We start from the raw sequence: 24,960 nt of genomic DNA on the forward strand, positions 1-24,960 counted from the left end.
TCCTCAGCAAAAAGAGGAGGATTGGCAGCAGTTAGCTCAGGAATAATCTTCCTCAAAATAAATAAATAAAAAATCACTAAGTCTTGCCATGCTTCCACTCCTGGACGCCATGTGGCTGCCCTCTACCACAGCCAGAGAGATTCAGCAAAGGACAGAGTTTTTGAAACCAGCACTTGGGACTTAGTTTTCTTTAAAATAATGTTTAACGCAGTAAAATTGGTTTCAAGTTTTCTACTTGAAATTAACCTTCCAGAAGATATAAGGCACTGTGGTAATGGCAGCATACAGATCTGTAGCTGCAGCTCACACAATGAGTATCTTCACTGATGTACTCTGGTAACAATTTAAGGGTCCTTGGAAAGTCCTCACCACTCCCCCCTCAAGACCTCTGGGGACTAAATTATTGTCATGCTCTCTAGTGGCTTGAAAAAGCTGTGTGTTTGCAAGTGCAGGTTATTAAAAGAACCTGGTAGAGATGGACGGCCACCCCATCTTCACTTTGGGGTTCCACGTTGCGCTTAGAGCTGAACTTGAACTAAATGACAACAGTGCTGCTCCCTCTCAATGGGCCTCACCCTCCTGGGGCCTCTGCGCCTCCTTTGTGCTCTGGCCCCTCTCCCCTTGGCCGCCTGCCCGGCACTCACTTGAGAGTCCCGTCGGGGTTCTCCATGATGACTGCACTGGTATGCCCCAGGACGAAGCCTGGAATCCAGCCCTCGGCTGCGGGGCACTGGTCAGTGGCGGCTCGGAACACCAGAAACATGTTCTGTTGATTGCTGGCCAGAATTTGAACGACCTCTCCTTGATAGACATTGATCTCATCCTCCTTCACTGCCGTGTAATCGTGTGTCACCAACATGGTGGAGATGTTGCTACTGCTGCTACTTTCACTCTGTAGGGGAAAGATGGGAAAAAAAGGCAGGGAGAAGCTGAAACAAGATCTGAGAACACAGACTCGCTGGTCAGTGAGTGCTGCGACACGGTGACCCAGAGCAGGGCTCACCCAACAGACATGGAGGCACTCCACTCCCTTCCCCCGCCCTCTTTAGTAACCTTGTGCCTCTTTTCCACTAAGTGAAAACCAAGGTGGCTCTAGACAACAATTCAGGAACAATCTAAGAGGTCAGCACAATGATGACACTTTCCTTTTGGAAGCTTTTTATTTAGTCCCATCTTCCTTGCAACCTCAAAGGAACAGCTCAGTCCTTATGTTCATGCCATGCTGGGTTACACCTACGCCACAGGAACGTCACTGTGACCATCATGCTCATTTTAAAGTGTTATTAAATCAAAAAGCCGCAAAGAGCAGTTCTGCAGCTGAGAGGTTAGACCATGGAGAAGCCCCAAAGTGGCCAGATAAAATGTTCACCGAGAAGGGACGTTCCAGGGTCATGCCAAGTTGCAGGCAGGCCTAAACGTTTCCCCCGCTTTTTCCTTCTAAAAGAAGAATGCAGAATACCTAAAAAGTAAATCAACTACTATTCTGCTCTTACGGGGAGCTGCTCTGCATTCTTTATGTGTCCCCCAGTGGGTGGCCCTCGTAGGAGCTTGCATGATTCAAGTGGCCCAAAGGCAGTGTTGCCATGGGAACACATCACACAGCATCACAGAAGAGCTGGGACACTACTGGGACTCACGCCCAGGAACAGACCCTCGCAGGGAAAGCCTGCCCCCACCTTACCCTGCAGCCCCAGTGGTACCCAAACGCCTCAGGTCCCCACTGTATCTTTATGTCCATCACAGTGACTGACACGTAGCAGGTACTCAGTGTTCAGCTAATGATGCACGATTGCTAAAGTAAAACACTGATAATTTCTTAAGCCCTCCTACCCAAGCCCACAAGTTGAGTGATGTTAGCTGGTGAGCAGAAAAAACACAAGTGGTAGTGTTTGTCCCAAGCTATCATTTACCAAGTGACTTCTGTGACCCAAGGGAGAGGAGAAAGTGGAGACCACTGCTGAAAGTGGAGTCCTGAGCTACCTCTTGCCCCATCTCCTCTATCAATAGCTGGGGTGTGGGAAACGGCATCAGGTGCCCTGCTCCCGTTAGTCCTCAGAGACTTCCAGCAACCACGCTGTCTGGATGTTCATGGATCCCCAGGACTCCAATGATGCTACTCTCTGCTAGGCTCTCGGATGCCTGGGGCAGGTCCTGGATTAGCGCAGATGCGACCCCCTAGATGTCAGACAGCCCTGGGCCACTGAGCTGGTGTCAGGTCACGCCGGAGCAGACAGCTGCCTGCTGTCCATGTGCCAGTGCGCTGGGAATCCTGGGGCCATGGCTCTGAATCTAGATTCACAGGGGAAATTTAACTACACACACTGGGGCTGCCAAGCTCTCGTTCCTGTCTCAGCTGAGGAGTCTGTTGATGTTCCTGCCCCTCACGAATGCTCCTGCTGTCCACGTTAGGCTTTAGCCTGTGGATACTCACTCAAACAATTTTATCCTTTTAGCACACACATCTGTCTCTTGGTATCGGAGGGGGACTGGTTCTAGGATCCCTGTGGATGCCAACACCCAAAGATGCCCAAACCCTTCATCTAAAATGGCACACTACCCTTCCATATGCTGTAAATCCTCTCTAGATTTCTTATAACGCCTAATACTACGTAAATGCTATGTAAATAGTTGTTATACTGCATTGTTTAGGGAATAATGACAAGAAAAAACAGTCTGTATATTTTCAACAGATGCAACCAATGTAGGCCTTTTGATCCATGGCTGGTTAGCTCCTTGGACGTGGAACCCACAGGTACGGAGGTCCGGCTGTACTCTAGTATTCTGACTTATATAGCCACACCCAATAGTTTTGAGACTGCTAAGACAAATTTGCTAGAAAATGTAAACAAAAAACAATTTCTCTGGCACAGCTGCTTTTGGTAATACAGCATACCAGGCTTTGTTTCATAATTTGAGTATTTTGCCACAATAATAAAAGTATATATTTTCTGAACATGTGCCAGGCTAAGTATTAGGCATTTAAAATCTATCTTATTCAATGCTCACAGCCGCCTTGCCAGCAGGCACAAGCATCACTCCCTTACAGAAGGGGAGGTCAGGTATGTGCATGGGCCACTGGCCTGAGAGAAAGGAGGGCTGTTATTGCTGCCCAGGGGGGCAGGTGGGCACAGGGAGGTTGTGAGCCCACATTTGGCTGTGGTACAGTCACTGTCTGGGTTGACCCACATCCACTCCACTCCTGATCTGAGCAGAACTTTCCAGAAGGTGCCCATATAAAGGAAGGAGGAGGACCCGGGCTGTGGGTTAGGCACAGCTGCTTGGCTGTGGCTGCAGACAGCTCCAGGGGAGAGGTCAAGAAGGAAGGAGGCCATTGCTGACCCACCAGGGGGTAAGATGGCCCGAGTGGGCGGGAGCAGGGTACAGTTCCTTTTAACTGAAATACTTCAGGGTCCTAGAGGCCCAAAGCCCATTTTAGGCCTCTAGTGTCTTCCCAGGCTGCTAGGGCATCTCTCTAAGGCACTCTGACTCATCCAAAATGCTGGCAACTCCCCTTTCCAGGTTCCCTGCCACATAAGAAAAACTGAGAGGCAGAAATAAGAGGTAACTTCCCAACCTAAACCTTGTGGAACATGTGCCACCCGGACAGTGCCTGTGTCTCAGAGTGAGCATCCCGGGAGGAAGCCAGGAGGGCTGGTCTTCGTGACCACTCACTGTGTCCAGAGACCAGCACGGGGTTCTGCACTTGAGCAGCTGAGGGGTTCATTCTGCAGCACAGACCCTGAGAACTCCTTGGGCACTGTGGGCAGGAGTCCAGGCTAGGACGAGTTCAAGAGCTTCTCCCCGGCCGATTTCGGAGGGCTCTCAGCTGAAGGCCATGCCTGCATCCCGAGAAGCCAACTGGGAGCCGGCAGGCGGCATGACCAAAACCGAGCTCTGACGCTCACCCGAGCAGTTCAAATCTCAAAGGGGGCCAAGCTGCTGTGCAGGACACAGTAAGGCACCCATAACGGGGACGCCAGTGGCGGGGATGCCTGCCCCGAGCACTTAGTTTTGACAGTAAGACTCAAGGGTAAACAAATGTACCAGGATCCATTTCCTAATTTCTTCCTCTATTCAATATTAAGATTGAGTTTAACAAAATATATAACAAAAAATAGGAAGAAAAAATAAGGCCAAGTCAACCCAAATAAGGCATTAATAGAAGTACAGAGGGAAGAGAGAGACATGCAAAAGCCAGATTTCTTTTTTTTTTATAAAGAGAGACACAGACCCTTTTAGGGAAATGTATTTAAAAATTTACAAAGCGATCACATACTCTCATTAGAACAGTTCTACTCCCTCACACATGCCTTCAGGAAAATGTTACGGGTCAGGCCATCTGCCGTGTAGAAAACAGGTGGGTAGGACTGTGAGGAAGCCACAAAGTGGAGGAAAAACCCACCAGCAACCCTTCTGCGTGAGAATACAACGTCAGTGACAGCAGACCGCGGGGGAGGCTGCCCGGAGCGCCCCCTGCTGCACGGAACGCAGAACGCTCCCAGGCCCGCGCGCCCCGCCTCCGCCTCCCTCCGCCCCAGCTGCGCCCCCGCCCCGCCCCGGGTGCGGCCAGGCCGGTCTGCAGGCGCCTTAGGGTAGTCTCTCTCTTCCAGCGTGAGACTCGGGGGAAGCAAACACTTCCACTGGAGAGATTCCTTCCCCCCATTTTGTCAGCTTAGTTTGCTTTGAGTTGCTGTTGGAAGTTTTCTTGAGGGATTTTTTTTTTTCAGATGAGTCAAAAACGCTGCAAAGATAATTTAAGGCATAAAAAAGCACAACCAAGCGATGAGCAAAAAGCTTAAAGTGTACAAGTTTCAATGTAAATAGGAGGTAGACAGCAAGGACACTGACCCCTCTAAAAACTGTATGAGAGGAAGGCAAGGTTAAAAAGGTAGTTCCAAGATAATCTGCTGGTCGAAAAACGAAACAGACTTAAAGATGCGTTCAAAAGGTTAAGGATTTGCTTTCTCGTATTAAGGAGACACACACAAAGCAAGGAGTGAGTTAGTAGAGACGAGAGCACGCTGTCCGCCCGGAGCAGAGAGGTTAGAAGGCGTTTGTGTCAGCTCCATGCTGGGCGCCCGTCCAGGCCTGCGGGTTGCGGACACACACGCAGCTACACGTGTCTACTCGGTGAGTGCACAGGGAGGCCGGAAGAGTTGAGTATCGCAGCGCAGCACCGGAGAGCCAGAAGTTAGTAGGAGAGCGCGGCGGCCGGGAGGTTTAGAAGAGCTGGCGGGACAGAGGCAGCGGGGCGGGCGGGCGGCGGCCGCCGGGCGTTCTTACCCCATTGCTCTGGGTGGACTGCACGGACTGCTCGCTGGCCGAGGAGCACGTGCTCATGCGGTCCGTGTCCTTGCTGGGGGCCGCGTGGCGGTGCGCCTGCCGCTGGAGGGAGTCACTGTCCCCCGGGAAAGTGAAGGAGCCCGGCCGGCTGGCGGGGGAGGCAGGGATAGAGCTCCAGAAGGAGCCCCCCTTCTGCAGGGGGCTGCTGGGGGGAAAGGGCTCCTTGCCAAATGGAGAAGGGAACGCGGTGGAGAGAGGAGAGTTCAGAGGCGAGATGGCCCCGGGCCTGGGCTTCCCCAGGGGCAGGGAGCCCAGGCCACTCCGAGAGCGGCTGTCCTCCGGGTTGGCCCGCGCTTCCTTGGCGTTTCCCTCCGGGCTTGCGCCTGCAGCATTTCCGGCAGATTTCCTGGGGCTCTCAATCACCTTCATCTTGGGGATCTGCTCTGCTTCTCTCTCAGGACCTTCGGACTCTCCGCTGGGGGGGTGCCTGCCGCACTGGCCGGGGCCAGCCTCCAGGGCGGGGCCGCTGCTGGGAGGAGGCAGTGAAGGGCCGAGAGTGGACATACCTGACATCTTGTCTGCCTCTGCCTGGCTGGAGGCTGCAGAGGAGACCAGCACGGGGGAGTGGTGTCTGACAGGCTGGGGGATCCGGGAGGGTCTGCTTCTGCTCGAGCTGGGGAGGCCACTGCAGCTGCTGGGGCCGCCACTGTGGTTGCTGGGGCCGCTGCTGGGGGCCCCACCACTTGCGCTGCCCCCACCGCTGCCCCCGCTGCCGCCGCCCCCGCTGTGGTTCCTCTGATACTCGATTGGTGATGTCAAGGCTGTAAAACAGTGAGAGACAGTAGAAGAGATTCAGTCCTAGGGTACTCCACCAACGTCTAATCATCATGACCTACAAACAAACAGCGGTCCTGGAGGCAGCCAAGGACACCATCTATCAGCAAAGGAAAAGGTCCTGTACTCTCCTGTTTGTGAACAGAGCTAAATTGACTCCATCAAGGGATATGTGTGTGTGTGTGTGTGTGTATGTGGGAGGCCAAGGGAGCAGAAGTGCAGAGAGAATGAGCATGAGGCTGGGGAGCAAGCAGAGACACAGCATCCCTGCCAAAAAAGAGTCGGATCAGCCCAGAGCATCCCAGGCCAGTGTCAAGGGCAGGCCCAGCACACTGCTAGGGGACACTGAGCTGGGTCTCCACAGGTATCAGCTGGCTCCCACGCGGTGGGAAAGTTTAGCCCAGCAGCTGCAAAGGTATTCTTTAAACCAGAGAGCAGTTAGGCAAAGAAGAATCTGGCTGGGAGCTGAGCAAGCCTGCGATCATCCTGCATGGAGGCGGTGTTAGGGACCACCTCTGTTTTGCAGATTGGACATGAGAGACAAGGGAAAGTAGAGGGCTCCACCAAGACCCTGTGGGTCATGAAGCTGCCCCATCTCTCAACTTTAGTGATTTAGTTTGTTACATAACCATCTGCAGGAAACATGCCAAATAAGATACATGAAAACAATAATGCAGATTCTTAAAGTGTTAAAACCTTTGAGAAATCCAACAATCAGGCGTAGCCCCTTTCTGCCTGGGAGGCATTAGGCCTGCGTGAGAAAGCATCCTGGAGCCAAACGACATTTTACAAACTCAGTGTTGGCCACAGCTAACGGGAGAGAGAGAAGGGGCTAACATGCCTAGAGCTCCTGCTCCATTCCTGATCTCGTCCAACCCTCTGGAAGAGGCATTTATCATCATTACCTAGACTGAGTGTCCAGTAAACTTTAACAGCACGGCCTACTCATGCTTGCAATTTGGGAGGCAGTTCATTTTATTTTAAAAAAGATGATGGTAAAAGTTTAGAGATTTCCCAATAGTTACACGCTATGGATTGGCATTTAATGCACCACTTAAGAACAGCATATTTAAAGAGATGTGCACTTGCTTACTGTCATAGGAGCAAAACCTTTTTCTACATGCACAGGAACTGTCCCGGACCCTCACCAGTTCCACGGGTCCACTTCTCACTGCAAATGTAAAGAGTGATCAGTCTACAGTCTGGACAGGGGCTGGGAGTTCACACCCAGGCAGCTGATGACCACTCGGCCAAAAATGCCACGTGACCCTGGCTTTTCACTGAGTGCCTATGTTCCTGGTTCTTGAATGTCGTGAGAGGTGTAAAGGTGGTTTTATGGTGACAGAGAAACTACAACATCCTACACCACTGGGGTATAGACACAGAACATGGACACGGAGAAAAGGACAAAGAAAAGCCGTTAAGTGAGGATTTAGCTTCCAAGTGAAATCTTGAAGCTCTTCAACAATCACCAAATTAAACCCACAGTCAAGCCAGCCATCACAGAGAGAAGCAGGGAGTTTCAGGTCATGGATACAATGAGTCAAAGAAACGATCTGCAACGTAAGGTCAGTATGATCACTCTCCTTGGGCAGAAGATATCCCTCTAAGGTATTTTGCAGCTCCTCTGTAATCACTCATGTCATGGAAGCTGGGAAGGAAAAAAAAAATACGTCTTGTGTTTTAATGGAGGAGGGAGGTGTGGATGTGTGATGAACTGCACACAAATTTTAAAGCTGCAGGAGAGATCGTCTCCAACATCTTTGGCGAGTTCTATCTGCTGCCTTAGTTATTCTCATGCATTCCTTTCCTAGGACAGGGCTCTGATGCACACATGGTGCGAGAGACTGTGTGGGACAGGATGGAGCAGTATGGTGGTGAGGGCACACGCCCAAGAGCCAGGGAGCCCGCTTGGAATTCTGACTGCCATCAACAATTTGTGGGACTCTGAGGAAATTACTAGTCCACTCTGTGCCTCAGCTTCCTCATCTGTAAAATGGGAATAACAGTAGTAATTGCCACATAGAGTCATTGTGAAGATGAAATGAGGAAATATATGGACAATATTTAGAACAGGGCCTGATACACAGTAAGTGCTAAATAAGGCCTGTTCTTACTATCAGTATGTAATAGGAGAGAGAAAAGAAATAGAAATAGAAATGTGTACATTAGGGAAAGAAAACACATGCCAGTAACAGAACACACATTACCATTTAAAAAATTGCGCTGGTTTTCTAAAATTTGGTTGATTTCATGGATCCATGTTTGCCGGACACTTGGACTGGATGAATGCAAAACGAATGTCTCCACCACGTCACCCGTCCTTGATGTCAGAGCAAATTTACAGGGATCATTTTCCACATTTTCCTCCAGGCAAAGGCAACTCACCTTGAAAAAATTAAAGCATTTATTTATAATAGCCAAGCTGAGTGTGGAAGCAACGCAAGTGTCCATCGACGGATGGATGGATAAACAAAATGTGGCAGATACATTCAATAGAGTATTACTCAGCCTTAAAAAGGAAAGACAGTCTGACACATGCTACAACATGGATGAACCTTGAGGACATTATGCTTAGTGAAGTCAGTCAGTCACAAAAGGACAAAGGCTGTTATGATTTCACTCAGATGAGGTCCTTGAGTAGCCAAATTCATAGAGACAGAAGGTAGAATGGCAGCTGCCAGGGCTGGGGGGAGGGGGAGGGGGAGGGGAGGCAGTATGTAACAAGCATGCAGTTTCAGTTCTGCAGGTTGAACAGAGTCGTGAAGATGGATGGGGGTGATGGTTGCACAACACTGTGAATGTACTTAATGCCACTGAGCTGCACACTTAAATATGGTTAGGATGGTAAGTTTTATGTGTATTTTACTACAAAAAAATTAAAGTACATTTATTCCCACTGGTCAACTGCAAAGTAAAATTCACCCTATGTCAAAATTGAAGCAACCACTTTTTAATTAAGCTGCTTTTTTTTTGAGGAAGATTAGCTCTGCGCTAATATCCGCTGCCAATCCTCTCTCTCTCTTTTTGTTTTTTGCTGAGGAAGATTGGCCCTGAGCTAACATCTGTGCCCATCTTCTTCTATTTTATACGTGGGACGCCTGCCACAGCATGGCTTGGTAAGTGGTACATAGGTCTGCGCCCAGGATCTGAACTGGTGAACCCTGAGCCACTGAAGCAGAGCGTGTGAACTTCACTGCTGTGCCACTGGGCCGGCCCCAGTTAAGTTGTTATTCTTACTGCTTCAGAAATCATTTTCTTGAAGCTTTTCAATGACTCTTTTACCTCAGGTTCATGGGGATTACCAGGAGTTTAACTAAGAGCCTGAATAACTAACTAGAAATGTGGGCCTGGGATTACCTGTTTTCCCATCATTTCCTATATGATGACCTAATGTTTATCCCTTACTTCACTGCCCCAGGAATAACATGAAACCATTTAAAACCTCGAATATTAACATAATTGTGTTCTGAAGTTATATTTGTCATCACATCTAAACTACATAAAAGAATTTTATAGAAGCAGGATATGTAAAACAATGTATCAAGGGAATGTCTATGGTGATGGACTTTCTGTCTAGAGACTTGTGAGAAGTTCAGGTGACGGGTGGGGGTGCAGTGATGATCAGGGAGGGGCCTCAAATGGCCAGGCGGGAGGGGCTGGAGGATGGTGTGAGACAGGAGGGCCTGTGGCCCAGCGTCGTGCAGCCTGGCTCTGAGGCCTCCCCAGGCTCTGGTGGGCAGAAGACCCTTCCCCAGCCTGAGGAAGCCCAAGTGGGGAGCCGGATGGAAGAAGGCACAGTGTCCTGCCTGTGAACTGAGGTCTCAGGACTCAGAGGGCCTAAGAGGTTCCCTGCTCCTGTCCCTAATGGGGACCCTGGCAGCTTAGGGCAGGAGGCCCTAACGCAGGGAAGCACATCTCCCTTCTTACCTTGGGGCCTGCACAGCTGCAGAGGTGGAGGAGCTGGGGTGGGGGGGGGTGGGCAGGCTGCTGGGACCTCAGGCCTCCTTCTCTGCTTTTCTCTATGTCATCCTTAGTTTGTCCCCTTTACAGAACTCGGGGCCATTTGCAATATTTTGTCTGTTTACTTATTTGTCCTTCTCTTCCAACAGAAAGCAAGCTACCCCAGGCACAGACTGCCTGTCTTGTCCAGCCCTGCAGCCCGTGCCTAGCACTGGGTGCACAGCAAGTCCTTGTTAAACAGAGGAAAAGATGACAACACCCGCCAAGCTGTCTGCTCTCGTCTTTGAGCAATACTCCAAATCTGTGCCTCTGAGCTTAAACTGAGTTGCACACAGTCCCGAGGTGGTGAGGCACAAATCTAAGGAAGCCAAGGTCTCCTCATCATGAACAGGAATGGCTGTGGTCAAGCGAGACGTGTGCGAGACATCAGCAACGTGAGAATACAGACAGCGGAGGCATGGAGCGGATTTAAAGTTCGGAAGTGTATTAAAGAATTCTCTAAATATTTAGTAAACGAAGGATCTGAACATGTCATCGCTGAAAAGGAAATAGTCTATCAGCATGATGGGCGCGTCAGGACGTGAGAAAACACGGGAGCACGCGTTACCTTGATGCTGTTCTTAAACAGGAATCCCGGCAGGGAGAAGCCCTTTTTTTTATCAAGTGGTTCGCTGAAAATGACGATCTGCTCGAAGAGGAAAACCCGCCTCTCTTTGCAGCGAGGCAGAAGGCCCGTGTCTTGGTCTGTGACCAAGAATGTGTCCTGCAAGAGCAGCTTGCCCTGGGCAACAATTTTACCCTAGAAAGGAGGCAAAGGAAGAGGAGAGGAAAACAGTGCATTCTAAGTTAAGATATCTGAAGTTCTGTTTTCTTTCTTATTCCCATAGAATAAGATATTTTTCTTCTATTAATTTATAGAGCTTAAAAATTTCTTTTATTGTAATGAGTTCTTAGCCCCAAATAGACTAATTACCTAAATAAGATTCTTGCCAACCTCTGTATAAATCACTGGCCTCAGTTACAATCAAAGACTGACAGTGGATCTAGTGCCCAGTTCGCTCGGGAACAGTGGTTCTCAAGGTGCAGTTCCTGGACCAGCGTCTGCAACCCCCAGGAGGACCCAATGAGAGATGCACAGGATCCTGCGTTTTCAGAAGCCCTCCAGGAGATTCTGCATGTGCTTTTTTTCAGAACCACAGCACCAGAACTTTAAACACTACTTCCCTAAGCAAAACAGTAGGCAGGAAGTAAAAACTTCTCTCATTTTCTTATTCAATAGTTAAAAAAAAAAAGATTCTGGTTCTGAGTATCTTCAGGATACCAATGGATAATATGTAATATGAATAGTCTGGCAAACTCAGAAAAGTCTGTTAGACCAACGATGAACACAGTGACGCTGAAGTCAAGCTCCCAGGCGGGTCAGATGGGCAGGCCCTCCAGCTTCCCACTCCCCGCCAGGAAAGGAAACCCCGCTGTTACAGCAGCAGAGGGCCCCAGTGACAAGGCAGAGTCCTGCCTGTTTCGGCTACCAGGCGCTGGGCTCTGAGCGGGGGAAGGCCCTCAAAAAGCAAATCAAATGCACTGAAAGAAGCTGAAAGGAACTACCAATCAGGCTGAAGTACACTGAGAGACGACAGAAAACCACGCAAAAAGGATGAGCTTTCTACACGAGGAGATAAATAACCCAAGACAAAAGGAAGTGACGGCAGCCAGAGGGGCGAGTTTAAAGAGGAGCAGCGCATTACGTCAAAGCCTTGCAGCCGCCCGACGTTCATCATGTCGTTGCAGCGCTTGGGTACGATGCACATGACTTCCACGGCTCTCTGCAGTGGGGGGAGCAGAGTGAGTGGTCAGCTTCTCTGGGGAAAAGCCGGTGCGCCAACCCTCAAACACACCTCCAGGTCCAGCCCTCCATGTGTGGGGCACGTCCAGGTCATGGAAAAATTGGCCATCCCCCTCTGCGCGACCCTCCCAGGGACAAGCTGCTCAGGAGACACACGGGGATTAAGGGAGGAGCCGGGGGCAGCCTGGGGGGCCCAGCTCCCGGGATGCACGTACCTCTAGTTCTGACGTATCCAGGCTAGCTTTCCTGGAATACTTGAGGAAGTCCTGTGTGGAAATGGAGAGAAGAACACGCTAAGGATGACGACCGTGACAGCAGCTAACCGTTCCCTTGCTCTCGCTCACGATGCACCCGGCATGCGCTGAGCACTTTACTTCTATTTTCTCATTTTTTCCTCCCAGTAACACAACAAAAAGGTATCCTTAAATGGATTTCCAGCTGCAGTAGGGCAAAGTCAATGGGATCTACTTAAGCAGGCAATGGCTCCTGCTCTACTCCAAAACCAGCTCGTGCCTCTCTTTCTAGCCAGGTTCTCAGTTTTATGTATGAAGGGCTCTCCAGACATTTGAACAGTTGCTTTCATCACGGAAAAATGTGTGCTTCTGCCTTAGTCGTGCTTAGGAATTTCAATCAATCAAGGGCCATTGCTGAGCCAACAGAGAAACAGGCAGGGATTAAAATTTTAATTTTATGCGATGCTCTAAGAAGATCAGAAAATATCTAAGGTCGCTAGAGCTGCAGAGAAATCATTAGTATTCAAAGATCTGCGGTGGGGAGAAAAGTTCACTTTAACTGACATTTTGATTCAGAACTTGATGTAAAGGAAAATAGTGTAAGGTGTCATATTAAATTTTTAAAAATTTACTCTAAAATATTTAACATCAGAAATAACAAGACTGCTTTATACTTTTCACAGAAAAAGAGTCCCCTCACCAAGTCCTACCCTCTCATCAAACAAACTCCTGACGCCAGATGTGCCCCTGGCCCCTCACCTTCAGTAACAGCTGGTATTTCATAATTCTCTGCACTGGTTTGATTAACAAATCTGTCAGCTGCAACCTGTGGCCCAGGCGCTGCTTTAAGTCCTGTGGTTTTAAAGGAGAAAAAAAGATCTGAGTGTTTTTTCAAAGGGCAATTTGTTCTTGTAATTGTCAGAAATGCTAACTACAAAACTGTCAGTAAAAGTAACGAGAAAAGAGCCCACTGCACAAAAACCAACTAGTGCTACATTAGTTCTCAGAATGACCAATTTTACACTTTACCTTTCTGAGCTGTTTTGTAAAAATAGTCTTTTAAACTTGTTTAAGGACCTTCTTTCAAATTGCTTTTTTATTCATGCAAAGACATAACTCCTTTTTAGGTTAAAAGCTTAGATCATGAATTATTCTGAATTTGTCATAAGCCTTATGTTTAAAACTGATTAAGAAAACCCCTTATTTTAACAATGACTACAGTTTCTGAATGGAAAGGGATTCAATCAGAGATTAAATTCACACTCATTTCTCTGATTTATAGGAAAGAAACAGAGGTTCAGAACTCTCATAACTGAGGCTAATTTCCTGAGGATTGCTTATCTCCTGGGAAATAAATGATGCTTTAATTTTTAGAAATGAACTGTAACAAAAGACTCAGAAATACTTTGTTCTTCTCTTGGGCCTTACCTCAAAAAACGTATCAATGTATTCCGAGACGATGTGCTCAGACTTTGGTTTATTCTGACAATAAACTATGTACATGTGCAACCTTCTCTCCTGGGAACAAAAAAGGCGAACAGAGGGGTTAAAACAACATTAGTTCAATTAGAATGTAAGAGCACATGGACGTTTCAGCACGTTCATGAAGGAAATTTTCTTAAAACAAAGCTGTATGGTTTAGGCTCTTGAGAGCACATTCCAGATTCATGATGTAGGTCAGCATTCTGCTTTGTGGCTCCAAAAACAGTCCTTCATTATTGTTCCTTCAGATATATCCAACCTCTCACTTCACCAGCAAGCATTAGAGGTAGCGAAATGATACAGTTCTTAAAATTAAATGAAGAATCACTCCCACCCCTCCAAGTGGTGCAACGGTCCTAGGAAGCCTGGCTGTTTCTAGCAGGGAAGAAAAAGCTCTTTAATCTCAAACACTGAAGGCAGGGAAAAGTAGACAGTCAGCCATTCCTTGATCCACTGATCCTCAAAGTGTGGTGTGCACACCCCTGGGGGGCCCCGAGGCCTATCAGGGGATCCATTAGGTCAAAACTATTTTGAAAATAATACTAAGGTGTCATTTGCCCTTTTTCATTGTGTTAACATTTGCACTGATATGCAAAACCATGTAAGTTAGGAGAAACTGCTGGTAACTTAGGAAATACTCTTCACCACCACATGCTTGTAGTAAAAAGTACCAGTTTCGGGGCTGGCCCTGTGGCTGAGTGGTTAAGTTCGCGTGCTCCGCTGCATGCAGCCCAGTGTTTCATTGGTTCGAATCCTGGGCGCGGACATGGCACTAGTCATCAAACCACACTGAGGCAGCGTCCCACATGCCACAACTAGAAGGATCCACAACGAAGAATATACAACTATGTACTGGGGGGCTTTGGGGAGAAAAAGGATAAAAATAAAATCTTTAAAAAAAAAAAAAGTACCAGTTTCAACTAAGAATGTCCTTGATGAAGCAATAACAATCCACTTTATTAAAACTCAACCATGAGGTATACATCTTTTCCACATTCTTCTGACAAAATGGAGGTCCTTCTAATACTTCTGCTGTATAGGATTGTTGTCTCAAAGGAAAGCGCTATGAGACAGAGCTATGAGCTGAGCTGGCTGCTCGTTTTTATGGACTGCCATTTTCACGGGAAAGAATGGCGGACACAAACTCTAATTACTTACACTTGGGTATCTGGGACACATTTTCTAGAGCATGAACAAAATAAGACCGTCATTTGAAGGCAAACAACTTGCAATGTCTGTTAATAACAAAGATTTAAGCTTTCAAGCAAAAACCTAGCATTTTGGAAAACATGTATCTGCCACCATGAACTCAATGATACTTAAAGACTTTTCTGAAGAGATGGGTGGTGACATTAACAAATCCGCTTTTTTGATATTGTGTAATGAAATGTTTCAACACCTGTAAGATCTGTCTAAATTAGTGAACCAACATTTTCCAACTGAGCAATGCACAATGTCACAAGCCGGTCATGGGTGAAAGAGCCTTTAAGTGCAGGACAATTAAATGGCTTTTAGTGTCACAGCAAAGGAGACCTTCACCAGTGGGTTTTCAGATTCCACGTTGCAACTAACCTTTAAGAAATTATCACCTGTCGAGTTTTGGTGTAGTATCTAAGAACACTATCTGTAAAGATCTGAAAAGGCCATTGAAATCCTTATCCCATTCCAACTATATATCTGTGTGAGGATGGATTTTTTCAGGTATTTTAACTGAAAAACATATCACAGTAGATGAAATATAGAAGCAGATATGAAATCCATCTGTCTTCTATTAAGTCAGACATTAAAGAGACTTGTAAAAATACAAAAACTGTTGTCACTAAGTTTTAGAAAATATAATTTTTCTTAAAAGAAAAAAGCCTTAATGTGAACCCACTTATTTTCTATATATACATATACTGGTTACCACGGTAAACCCATGCACGTCTAGGTAAATGATCTTCTCCACCAAACACTTGTGTACCTGCAGACACCCGCACATACGATCCTGCTTCAGGTCTGGCTCTGGGTCCCTTCTGACCACCCTGGACTGTCTGTGAGCTAAATGGCCAGTGGGGGCCAGATGACTGGGAAAGCAGATCATTCAAATGTAGAAGAGCAAGATGGGATTTTAATTCTGACTTACTGACCCTGTGCATTTGAGTTTATTCTTAACATAAGCACTTCTGTAAACGGAGAGTTCTTTAATCTGATAAACTAATGACTAAACACGACAACAACAGAACAGAATACAAATAATGTTAGTGTACCTACATGTTTAACAAAAAGGGATCCCAGTTTTTCTGGATCTTCAAGGCACTTCTCCAACTCTCCTAAAAAAAAGCTGAAATGAGAGAATTATCAGAGCCATTTCCAATTTGGCCTTCTGATTTTAGACTGAGGTTTCTACTTTCAAAACAGTCTGTTCCAACATGAGCAGCTGGCAAGCGTAAAGTACATACTTAACAAATATAACAGACATGGCAAACATTTTGTTAGAGCAGAAAGCAAGGGACACAGAGTCAAAAAAAGCAGAATGACACCATCCCTTGACTGGCAATTAACATTTTTGTCTCATTTTTCTAATGACACAAGCAATAATATCCTGGCTGAATACTGAGAGAAAAGTAAATGTTTCAAAGCAATTTTTATCTCCAAAAACTTGGTACTTGTACTTATGAGTTTTATATTCTTTCTAGGATAATTTTAAGAGGCTCAAATTGGATAACAACATATAAAATACTAAATACGTTACCTCTGCCAGTTTTATAAAGTTTTCTCAAATACTGTCAAAATCAACTTCTAGGTTACAAATATTAGTTCCCATCAAGACTAAAACTTGGTCTGATCACAGATACCAAACAGCGGTGGACGACTGCCCTTCACTCCTTCTGGGCTGTAGTTGTCTGTAAGACATACGCTGACCTCAGTTATCACTCAAAGATGCTGATATTTATCTTGGTATTTTATTAACCTGCACACTTGCACACCAGTTCACGCTGTAGTGAACTGTCCAGCACTTGGGGTTTTAACACCCCCTTGCCCTGCACACTCCAGAGCAGACATGGTCTCTGGGTGCAGTTTCTCTGTCTGGTCACCCCAGGAGTGCTGTGCTGTTTCCCCTTCCCCATAACAGCTTAGAAACCAGCCTTGGGGTCAGCAGTCTAGATAACAGCACCAAATATCCCTTTTTAAATGGGTTCCACTGTGTACTTCGGTAAGTCTATAGTCTATAGAGCTGTGAGTTAGAGTGTTGTTTCTGGAGCTGATCAATCATTTATCTACGAGTCCGACTGAATTAGGTATCACAGGGGATAAGAAAATAAAGACCTTGTACCTGGGTTTGAGGGTTTTACATTCTGTTAGTAGAGGTAAGAATTGAAGTAATAAAGTACCACTTGATACCATGATAATCCCTCCTTATATTTGCATAGTATTTTACAGTTTCTGAAGCACATTTATGTGTGTCATCTACAAGGAGGAGAGAACATGTCTGATTGGAATGCTCAGGTCTAACGCAAAGGTGAGCATTTGACCTGGTGCTGAAGGTGATGCAAGCATGCTCCAAGCCGAGAGGCAGCAAAGTACATGAAGACAGGAAAGCAGGGGTGGGATGTGGGGTGGGAGCTGCATGCACGCCCAGCGCCCTTGCCCATGTCCCTGCGCCTGATGCGCAGTCAGAGACCACAGACACCTGCTGCCCAGGAGGAGTGACGTCAGCTTCATGGTGGAGTGAGCTTTCCTGGTAATCTCTCCCCTCCACTATACAACAGAAAAGACATTCATACTCCAACAGAGGACATCCAAATACAACATAAAAGACGTCTGAGAGATCCATGCAGCCATACGACAGAGGGCGGAGAGGCTGGAGCCCCCCTCGAGGGGGTGGAATGGGGCAGGAGAAAACTTTGCTCCCTCTCCAAAAGACTGGGATCTGGGACTGCGGGTGGCCTCCAAGAGGGAAGGAATGGGGGAAGGGACGTTAGTTTGTGGGAAACTCAAAGATCCCTGAGGGCCCTTGCAGGCTAGGGGAAAGCCCCTAGGGAGGTGAAAGCTAATGCGGGGGTAACCTCATCAAGCCAACACCCCACAAGAGAAGATAGCGAGGGGAGAGTGAGAACACCCTGAGAGTATGCAGAACAAAGTGACTCTCCACCCCACCAGCCCAGCGCCAGCTCCAGTGCCTAGGATCACAGCAGAATGCACAGGGCTCAGAATACGCAACTCCTGACACTCACAAATGTCGACAGGCAGTAACTGTGACCAAATAATACCATGATGTGCAAAAACAGAGCCACGCCCTCTAGCAGTATGAAAAATTGTATTAAATCTCCAGATCAGAGAGAAAATGACAAGTACCCAGAAATCAGTCCTGAGGACACAGAAATAAGTAATCTAAATGACAGAGAATTCAAAATAGCTATCGTCAAAAAACTCAACGACTCAACAGAGAACATAGAGAAATAATTCAACAAGTTCAGGAGCTCCTCCACAAAAGAGATTGAAACTATAAAGAAGAATCAATCACAAATATTGGAGATGAAAGACACAATGGAAAAGATAAAACAAAACATAGATTCCCTGAACCCTTGACTGGATATCATAGAGAAGCGAGTCAGCATAACTGAGGAGATACATGTTGAAATGCTCCTGACAGAGGAGAGAGAACTAAGACTAAAAGGAAAGGAAGAAACTGAGAAATAGCTGAGTCAATTAGGAAATGCAATGTAAGAATTACAGGTATTCCAGAGGGAGAAGAGAAGAAGAATGGAGCAGAAAGCTCGTTCAAAGAAATAATAGCAGAGAACTTCCCAAAGCTAGGGAAGAAGATGGAAATCCATGTGGAAGAGGCAACCAGATCTCCTAAATATGTCAATGTAAAAAGACCTACTGCAAGGCATATAGTAGTGAAATTGGCAAAACTAAACGACAAAGAAAAAATACTAAGGACAGCAAGGCAGAAGAAAAATACCTATAAAGGAACCCCTATCAGGCTTTCAGCAGACTTCTCTGCAGAAACCTTAGAGGCTAGAGAGACTGGAATGACATATTCAAATCTTTGAAGGACATAAACTTTCAGCCAAAAATACTCTATCCAGTGAAAATATCCTTCAGAAATGATGGAGAAATAAAAACTTTCCCAGATAAACAAAAGCTAAGGGAGTTCGTAAGCCTGAGACCCCTCCTACAAGAAATCCTGAAGAAGGCCCTAGTACCTGAAAAAGAGAAGGAGAAAGGGGTTACAAAGCATGGAGTAAGGAGATAAATAGGTAGACAAAATCAGAAAATTGTAGCTATACATCAGAACAGGTTAGCAAATACTCAAGTACAGCCTTAAAGATAAAGGGAAGGAAAACACCAAAAACAAACATAATCTTGACATTTTAACTCACAACACAAGATGGAATTAGATGTGAGAAAAACAACTTAGGAGGGGAAGAGGAAAGGGACTGTATTGGTTTAGTCTAAGGAAATTAGAAGCCATCAGAAAAGGGACTGTCTTATCTATGAGATTTTGAACACAAACTTCAGGGTAACCACTAAACAAAAAAGCAGAACAGAGACATAAATAATAAATAGGAGAAAACAAAGAAACATAACATGAAAAACTACATAACTCAATTAGTAGATCAAAATACATAAAAGAAAGAAGAAACAAAAGAAATGCAAGAGAACTAGAAAACGTGTGATAAAATGGCAGCATTAAGCTCTCATATATCAATAATCATCCTAAACAGAAATGGATTGAATTCGCCAATAAAAAGACACAGAGTGGTGAGATGGATTAAAGAACAAGACCCGACAATACACTGACTTCAGGAAACACATCTCAGCTCCAATGACAAACACAGGCTCAGAGTGAAGGAATGGAAGATGGTACTCCAAGCCAATGGCAAACAAAAGAAAGCAGGTATTGCAATATTTATATCAGACAAAGTAGACTTCAAGATAAGACAGGTAAAGACAGACAAAGAGAGGCAGTATGTAATGATCAAAGGGACACTCCACCAAGAAGACATAACACTTATAAATACGTATGCACCCAACACAGAAGCACCAAAGTACATAAAGCAACTATTAACAAACCTAAAAGAAGATATTAAGACAGGAAAGCAGGAGGCCTGTTCTGATAATGGGGAGCAGAACAGTGCTGCTGAAACAATCCACAACAGTGTCAGCAGCTGGCACTAAGTGCTGCCCAGATGATGAGGATTTTTAAAATTAGGTCTGAGGTGACCAGAAGGGACAGATGTGTGGGGACAAGTTCTGGCAGGCTGAGGCAGCTGCTGCAGCATTTGCCCCCATGTGGATCTCCTCCTGGTTAGGACAGGCATGGCAATGCACTGGGATAAAAGCTGATTTTCATGGGCAATCATGTCTATTTTTCCATTAAAACTGAGTTGGAAAAATATCTTTAAAACCGTCTAATAGTAATTGGTGTTTATTAAAGAAGTGGCTGCAAATCTAATTAGAACCATTCATCAAGGCTTACTCTATGTGCTTTCATGCATGAACTCAGGTCCCTCTTCACAAAAAGTCCATGAGACAGGTCACACTATGACCCATGTTGTGTAGATGAAGAATGGAGGTATAGAGAGGGGAAGCACATGGCCAGAGGTCAGGACTAGGCCATGAACCTGGGCTGTCAGGGTTCCAGCAACACCCACATGGGCCCCTTGGATGGACCAGCATGAAGAAGATAAGAGACTCATCCTGTGCCATGAAAAGCCACCACAGGAGTCCTCAGCCCAACAATATTTCCTCTGCAATGGCTGCCTCCATGAGGCTACACAGGCAATAAAAGGAAATATCCTGTACCATTTGCCTGACATCATGCAGTTTAGCAAAGTGATGATGCTGGGCATGCCACCATGCATGATGTATTGTACGTACTCTCTGTGCCAGTCATAAATCTGATGGATGTTGCCAAACACAATCTTGTCTTTTCCTTTCATGTCATCAGGAACACCATCTTCCTTCATCAGTGCCATGTAGCCCTATAATGAAATATTTAAAAATAAGTTTATTTCATTGAACATGTTTGAATCAAGTAATCACCTGTTGATTAATAGCCATAAAGAACAAAATACACATATGCACTCTCTTGTAACCAATTCTTTATTTAAAACCAAACGTACACCCCACATGAAAAAGGTTCTTACCTGGTACTTGAAAGATAATATTACATTCATATTTCCTCTGTACTCAGATTGATCTCATATAAACAGATTTTGTTTTCTTTTTGGATTATTTACATAACTAGTTAAATAAGGATTTAACAACATACTTTTCATAAATTGATTTTTTAACAAGAGTTGATTACATATGTTGCTGAAATGTGGTTTAAAACTTCTATTTAACTCAGATGGGCTTCAGCCTGTACAAGAACCTCTTAAGTATTCAGTTACTTATTTTACTGTTAACAATGACTGCAAACTAATCAAACATGTTAAATCTCTTATGTCACACAATTAACTGTGACAGCCGTTACTTTTTTTTTTATTTATTTTTTTATTAATGGTATGATAGATTACAACCTTGTGAGATTTCAGTTGTACATTATTGTTAGTCATGTTGTGGGTATACCTCTTCCCCCTTTGTGCCCTCCCCCCACCCCCCCTTTCCCCTGGTAACCACCGATCAGATCTCCTTGTCAATATGTTAACTTCCACCTATGAGTGGAGTCATATAGAGTTCGTCTTTCTCTGACTGATGACAGCCGTTACTTTTAATGGAAGGTACATCCCAAAAGTATTGTTCTGTATATACCTGCAGAGCTGAAAGAATAAGTGACAAAATTTTACACTATAAAAATAGCTTTTCGATGAATTGAGTTTATTAATGTGATTATGCCCTGAACTTAATGGCAGGGATAAGCTTGGAGACAGCCCTCGATTCAGTATGAAAGGCAGTGGTTTTGCTCTGTCTACCTAGGGTATAGCAACTTCTGGGCAATGAAAATGATGACACATTCGTTCTGTGAAGACCATAAGCAAATGGTCTGGTTTAGCCACAGACCAAGCTCTGAATCCAGGTGGATTCAGGATGGAACTGAACCCACTGCTGGCCTCACTGACTCTGTCAACCAATGATATTCCCGTCTCTGCAGTGACACCCACTCTCATAAAATGATTAAAGGCAAGGTTACCACATAATAAATAAAATGGCTGGATATAATAACTATAAAACTTAACTATAAAAATAATTATGTCAAGACGCACTATGCAAAAAAGAAGCCTTTAAAAGTGTACATGGATTGTGAAGATAGTTGGCTACATTTTATTTTTCAGAAATACTTGGTTGGTTTTTTTTTTTTGGTCAAAAATATTTTAAAGCTTTTGAGAAGGTATCAGTGTTAAACTGTCTAACACAACACCCCTTTGACACCTCTTGGGGCTAATACAGGTTATTAAATCTCTGAAAACATATACCTCAACCACACAGCCGAGGTCCCGCACATAGTCACGTTCTGTCTCCACTAATTCTTGCAAAACGTAGCTGGAAAGAGAGCGAGAAAACACAGTGATTACAATCCAAACTCTTTCTGTTTTCTAAATGAATTCGTTCACACTTTTGCTTTTGTCAGGCCAGACCCCCACTGGGACGATACTGTAACATATCAAATTTGCACAAATGGGTCTCCATCCTTGTGTGTCCCAAGTCACTCACAGGTTCATGGGGGTGACCCATGAGGGCTGCAGAGGTCACAAGACACTTCACATCAGGGGAATTCACACCACTGCACTCTGATCACACATACAACCACCAAGAGAAGCTGAGATGTAACTTTGTTATAAAGGCACGACGGTAAAGGAAGCAGGTTTCTTGTCTGCTTTTTAATGATTTAGTCATTTTAAGCTTCAATGGACATACAAGAAAAAAACTTAACTCAGATGTTTAAAGCCTTGGACCTGATCACACCAGTCAGAAGTGTTTCTTTTGTAAGGTTCAGTAACTGCTGAAGGCCACTCAGACACCCGAAGACAATTACTTGACCGGTATATAGCAAACCTGAAAAGGTTCTTTCATTCATTCATCCATTCATTCTTTCAACCAACACCCACTCAGCACCTCCTATGTGCCCAACATCGCTCTAGGTATTGGGACACAGCGCTCAGTAAACCAGCTCTCTGCCCTCACGCAGTGTGTAAGTCTTTCCTCTTCTCCAAAGGCGAGTTTAAACCTTTCGTACTATCGCTTCTCAGCCTTTTGTCTAAGATCAAGTGTATACATTTCGTACTATTTTTGGCGACTCTTTTTTTCACCATAAGCTGCTTTACTGGAACTGAGAAACACGATCACTAAGGTACGCTTGAAAAATATTCAAGTTTTCGGGACTATATCTAATTTTATGTTGCCTTCTTTTTCCTTCACAACTATGCGTACAATAGAAAGTATAGGAGTTCCTCACCAGAAGTGACAGAGATATTCTTATATCATTCTTATTTATAAATAAAGTATATATAATACACAAATAAAACAATAAAAACTGCAGCTCTGGCTTACTGGGTCCTTATGAGGTTGTGAGTGCTTTTTAAGCATGTACAATCACTGAACGAGAGGCCCCGATCACCTCACTTCACTGATTCAGAGATGAATTCCAGCCACGTTTCTGAAGACAACCAAGAGGAAACCCGCCAAATAACGACCACGAAAACAATCCTGTCTTACTGCCGTCTCTTTAAAGAGCTGGATTTCCTTTCTTCCATCTCATCAATGGGTGAGGAGGAGGAGAGGAGGGAGTTGTCTGAAGGGTTGAAGGAAGGGCTGCTGCTGTCTCCCTGGTCAACAAGGAGAGAGCTGGGACGATCCTCCAGGGCCTGAAAGAAAATCAGATCGCCAATCACGTTTCCTGCCCGTGGTCCACGAGGCTGAAATTAGGATAAGAAGATCTCAAACACCAGAAAATACAGAAGACCTGATTACAAAATTAAAAAAATCTATGTTTGTGAAATTACACAGTATTTAACAAAACAACCCCAACATTAATGGAAAAAACTGAGCAAAAAACTGGATCAGAGGAAAGTTAGAATGAAAAGGACAGGGAATTCATATATGTTAACATATTCTGTTTCTGGTTAACAAATGATTAGAAAATACACAACTAGTTTACATCAGAGCACTGCACCTGTGTCAAATCTAGCAATTTTCTTTTCAGTTATATTCCTGCCAAATGAAAGCATGACTATTTCATAAGTGGGTGGAATCACCTCCATCAGGCCAGCTTATCCCAACCACGTCAACCATATTCCTTGTTGGTGGGCCACGTAGCAATGTCAGCAATCTATATTTTAGTTTAAATAAAATTGGTTTGTTTCTCGATTATCCATGAAGCCTCGACTCATACTTCAATGCACACAGATCACCCCGCTAAAACCACTCTCTATCGCTGTGACATTTGCACTCACAACGCCCCGTCTCTTCTGCAGGAAGCAGTGCTCATGCTGGCCTCAATTACTTATCCACAACTTTCTCTCCCCCACTGGAGAGCTCCTGCAGGTGACTGTTTCCACTGTTGGATCCCCTGTCGAACCTCGAACAAAGCTTTGCAGGTGGTCAATAAATCTGTGAGTTGAATATTGATGACAATTGGTTACTTTCTAATTGGTACATATTAATTTTCTTTCTTAACCTGAACTCACAAAGCTCCTAGGGATATAGGTTATAGTTCTCTAAAAATTTCCAAAGCACCCTAGCTGGACATATAGAGACACTAAGAGATAATCAGTGATTGAACTGGGAAAATGTGATTCACTTATCTTCAAATAAAAAGCCCAATACAAACTGCAAGACGACTTAATATTTCCTATCAAATTAACATCTCTAACACTCGTCTTATTTTCTCCCCTGAAGAGTAGCAGGCTGATGCTGACCTGGTCACCAAGCATAGCTTTAAGGACACAAAGTCTGTCCAGGCTTCTTGCTCCCCAAACCCACGGAGCCGTGGCAGTTCAGCAACTGCTGCTCTTATTTATGAAAAACAACCAAGGAGCAGGGTTTGCTGAGAAGATAGCACTTTTATTTTTTAAATAACTAGCTATTGACCTTTCCTGGAAACAAGCATTTTGTGGGGCGGGGCGCAGGCTTGACTCATGCTTGGAGGTCCTGGAGGTCTCTGACCCGAGACTGGAGCTGGAAGAACGAGGGGGAGGAAGCTCTGCACTGTCTCCTGTCCCGATTTGCAAGGAAACAGCTGAAGCTCGTTAGGTCTAATTTCGTTCACTTGAACAGTGAGAAAAAAGACAGACTCCAGACGTCCCCTCACACAGAGGAGCGAGCTGGGGATAGAGTCGTGGACTTCCCCGGTGTCCCTGAGGCCCCGTCTTCTACAGCGGGTGGAAT

General features: G+C 45.3%; 1 protein-coding gene across 6 annotated transcripts in view; it reads right to left on the reverse strand.

Moving 5' to 3' along the window:
- TRIO (trio Rho guanine nucleotide exchange factor) overlaps positions 1 to 24,960 on the reverse strand; it is a 356,110-nt gene that overhangs the window by 11,813 nt on the left and 319,337 nt on the right. For 3 of the 6 annotated variants that reach the window (XM_044779483.2, XM_070519854.1, XM_070519855.1), the window contains exons 38-49: positions 23,290 to 23,438; positions 22,050 to 22,116; positions 20,512 to 20,615; positions 15,892 to 15,961; positions 13,585 to 13,674; positions 12,916 to 13,008; positions 12,139 to 12,189; positions 11,826 to 11,903; positions 10,688 to 10,879; positions 8,328 to 8,505; positions 5,284 to 6,104; positions 645 to 892 (exon numbers count right to left, since the gene is read on the reverse strand). In XM_044779483.2, coding sequence (XP_044635418.2) covers positions 645 to 892; positions 5,284 to 6,104; positions 8,328 to 8,505; positions 10,688 to 10,879; positions 11,826 to 11,903; positions 12,139 to 12,189; positions 12,916 to 13,008; positions 13,585 to 13,674; positions 15,892 to 15,961; positions 20,512 to 20,615; positions 22,050 to 22,116; positions 23,290 to 23,438 — 2,141 coding nt within the window. Of the gene's footprint in view, positions 1 to 644; positions 893 to 4,304; positions 4,340 to 5,283; positions 6,105 to 8,327; positions 8,506 to 10,687; positions 10,880 to 11,825; positions 11,904 to 12,138; positions 12,190 to 12,915; positions 13,009 to 13,584; positions 13,675 to 15,891; positions 15,962 to 20,511; positions 20,616 to 20,724; positions 21,396 to 22,049; positions 22,117 to 23,289; positions 23,439 to 24,960 lie in introns of those variants that run through there. The other 3 variants (XM_070519857.1, XM_070519856.1, XM_070519858.1) reach the window with 3 other exon arrangements.

Source organism: Equus asinus, chromosome 10 (genome assembly GCF_041296235.1).
Source record: "Equus asinus isolate D_3611 breed Donkey chromosome 10, EquAss-T2T_v2, whole genome shotgun sequence".
Lineage (NCBI taxonomy): Eukaryota > Metazoa > Chordata > Mammalia > Perissodactyla > Equidae > Equus > Equus asinus.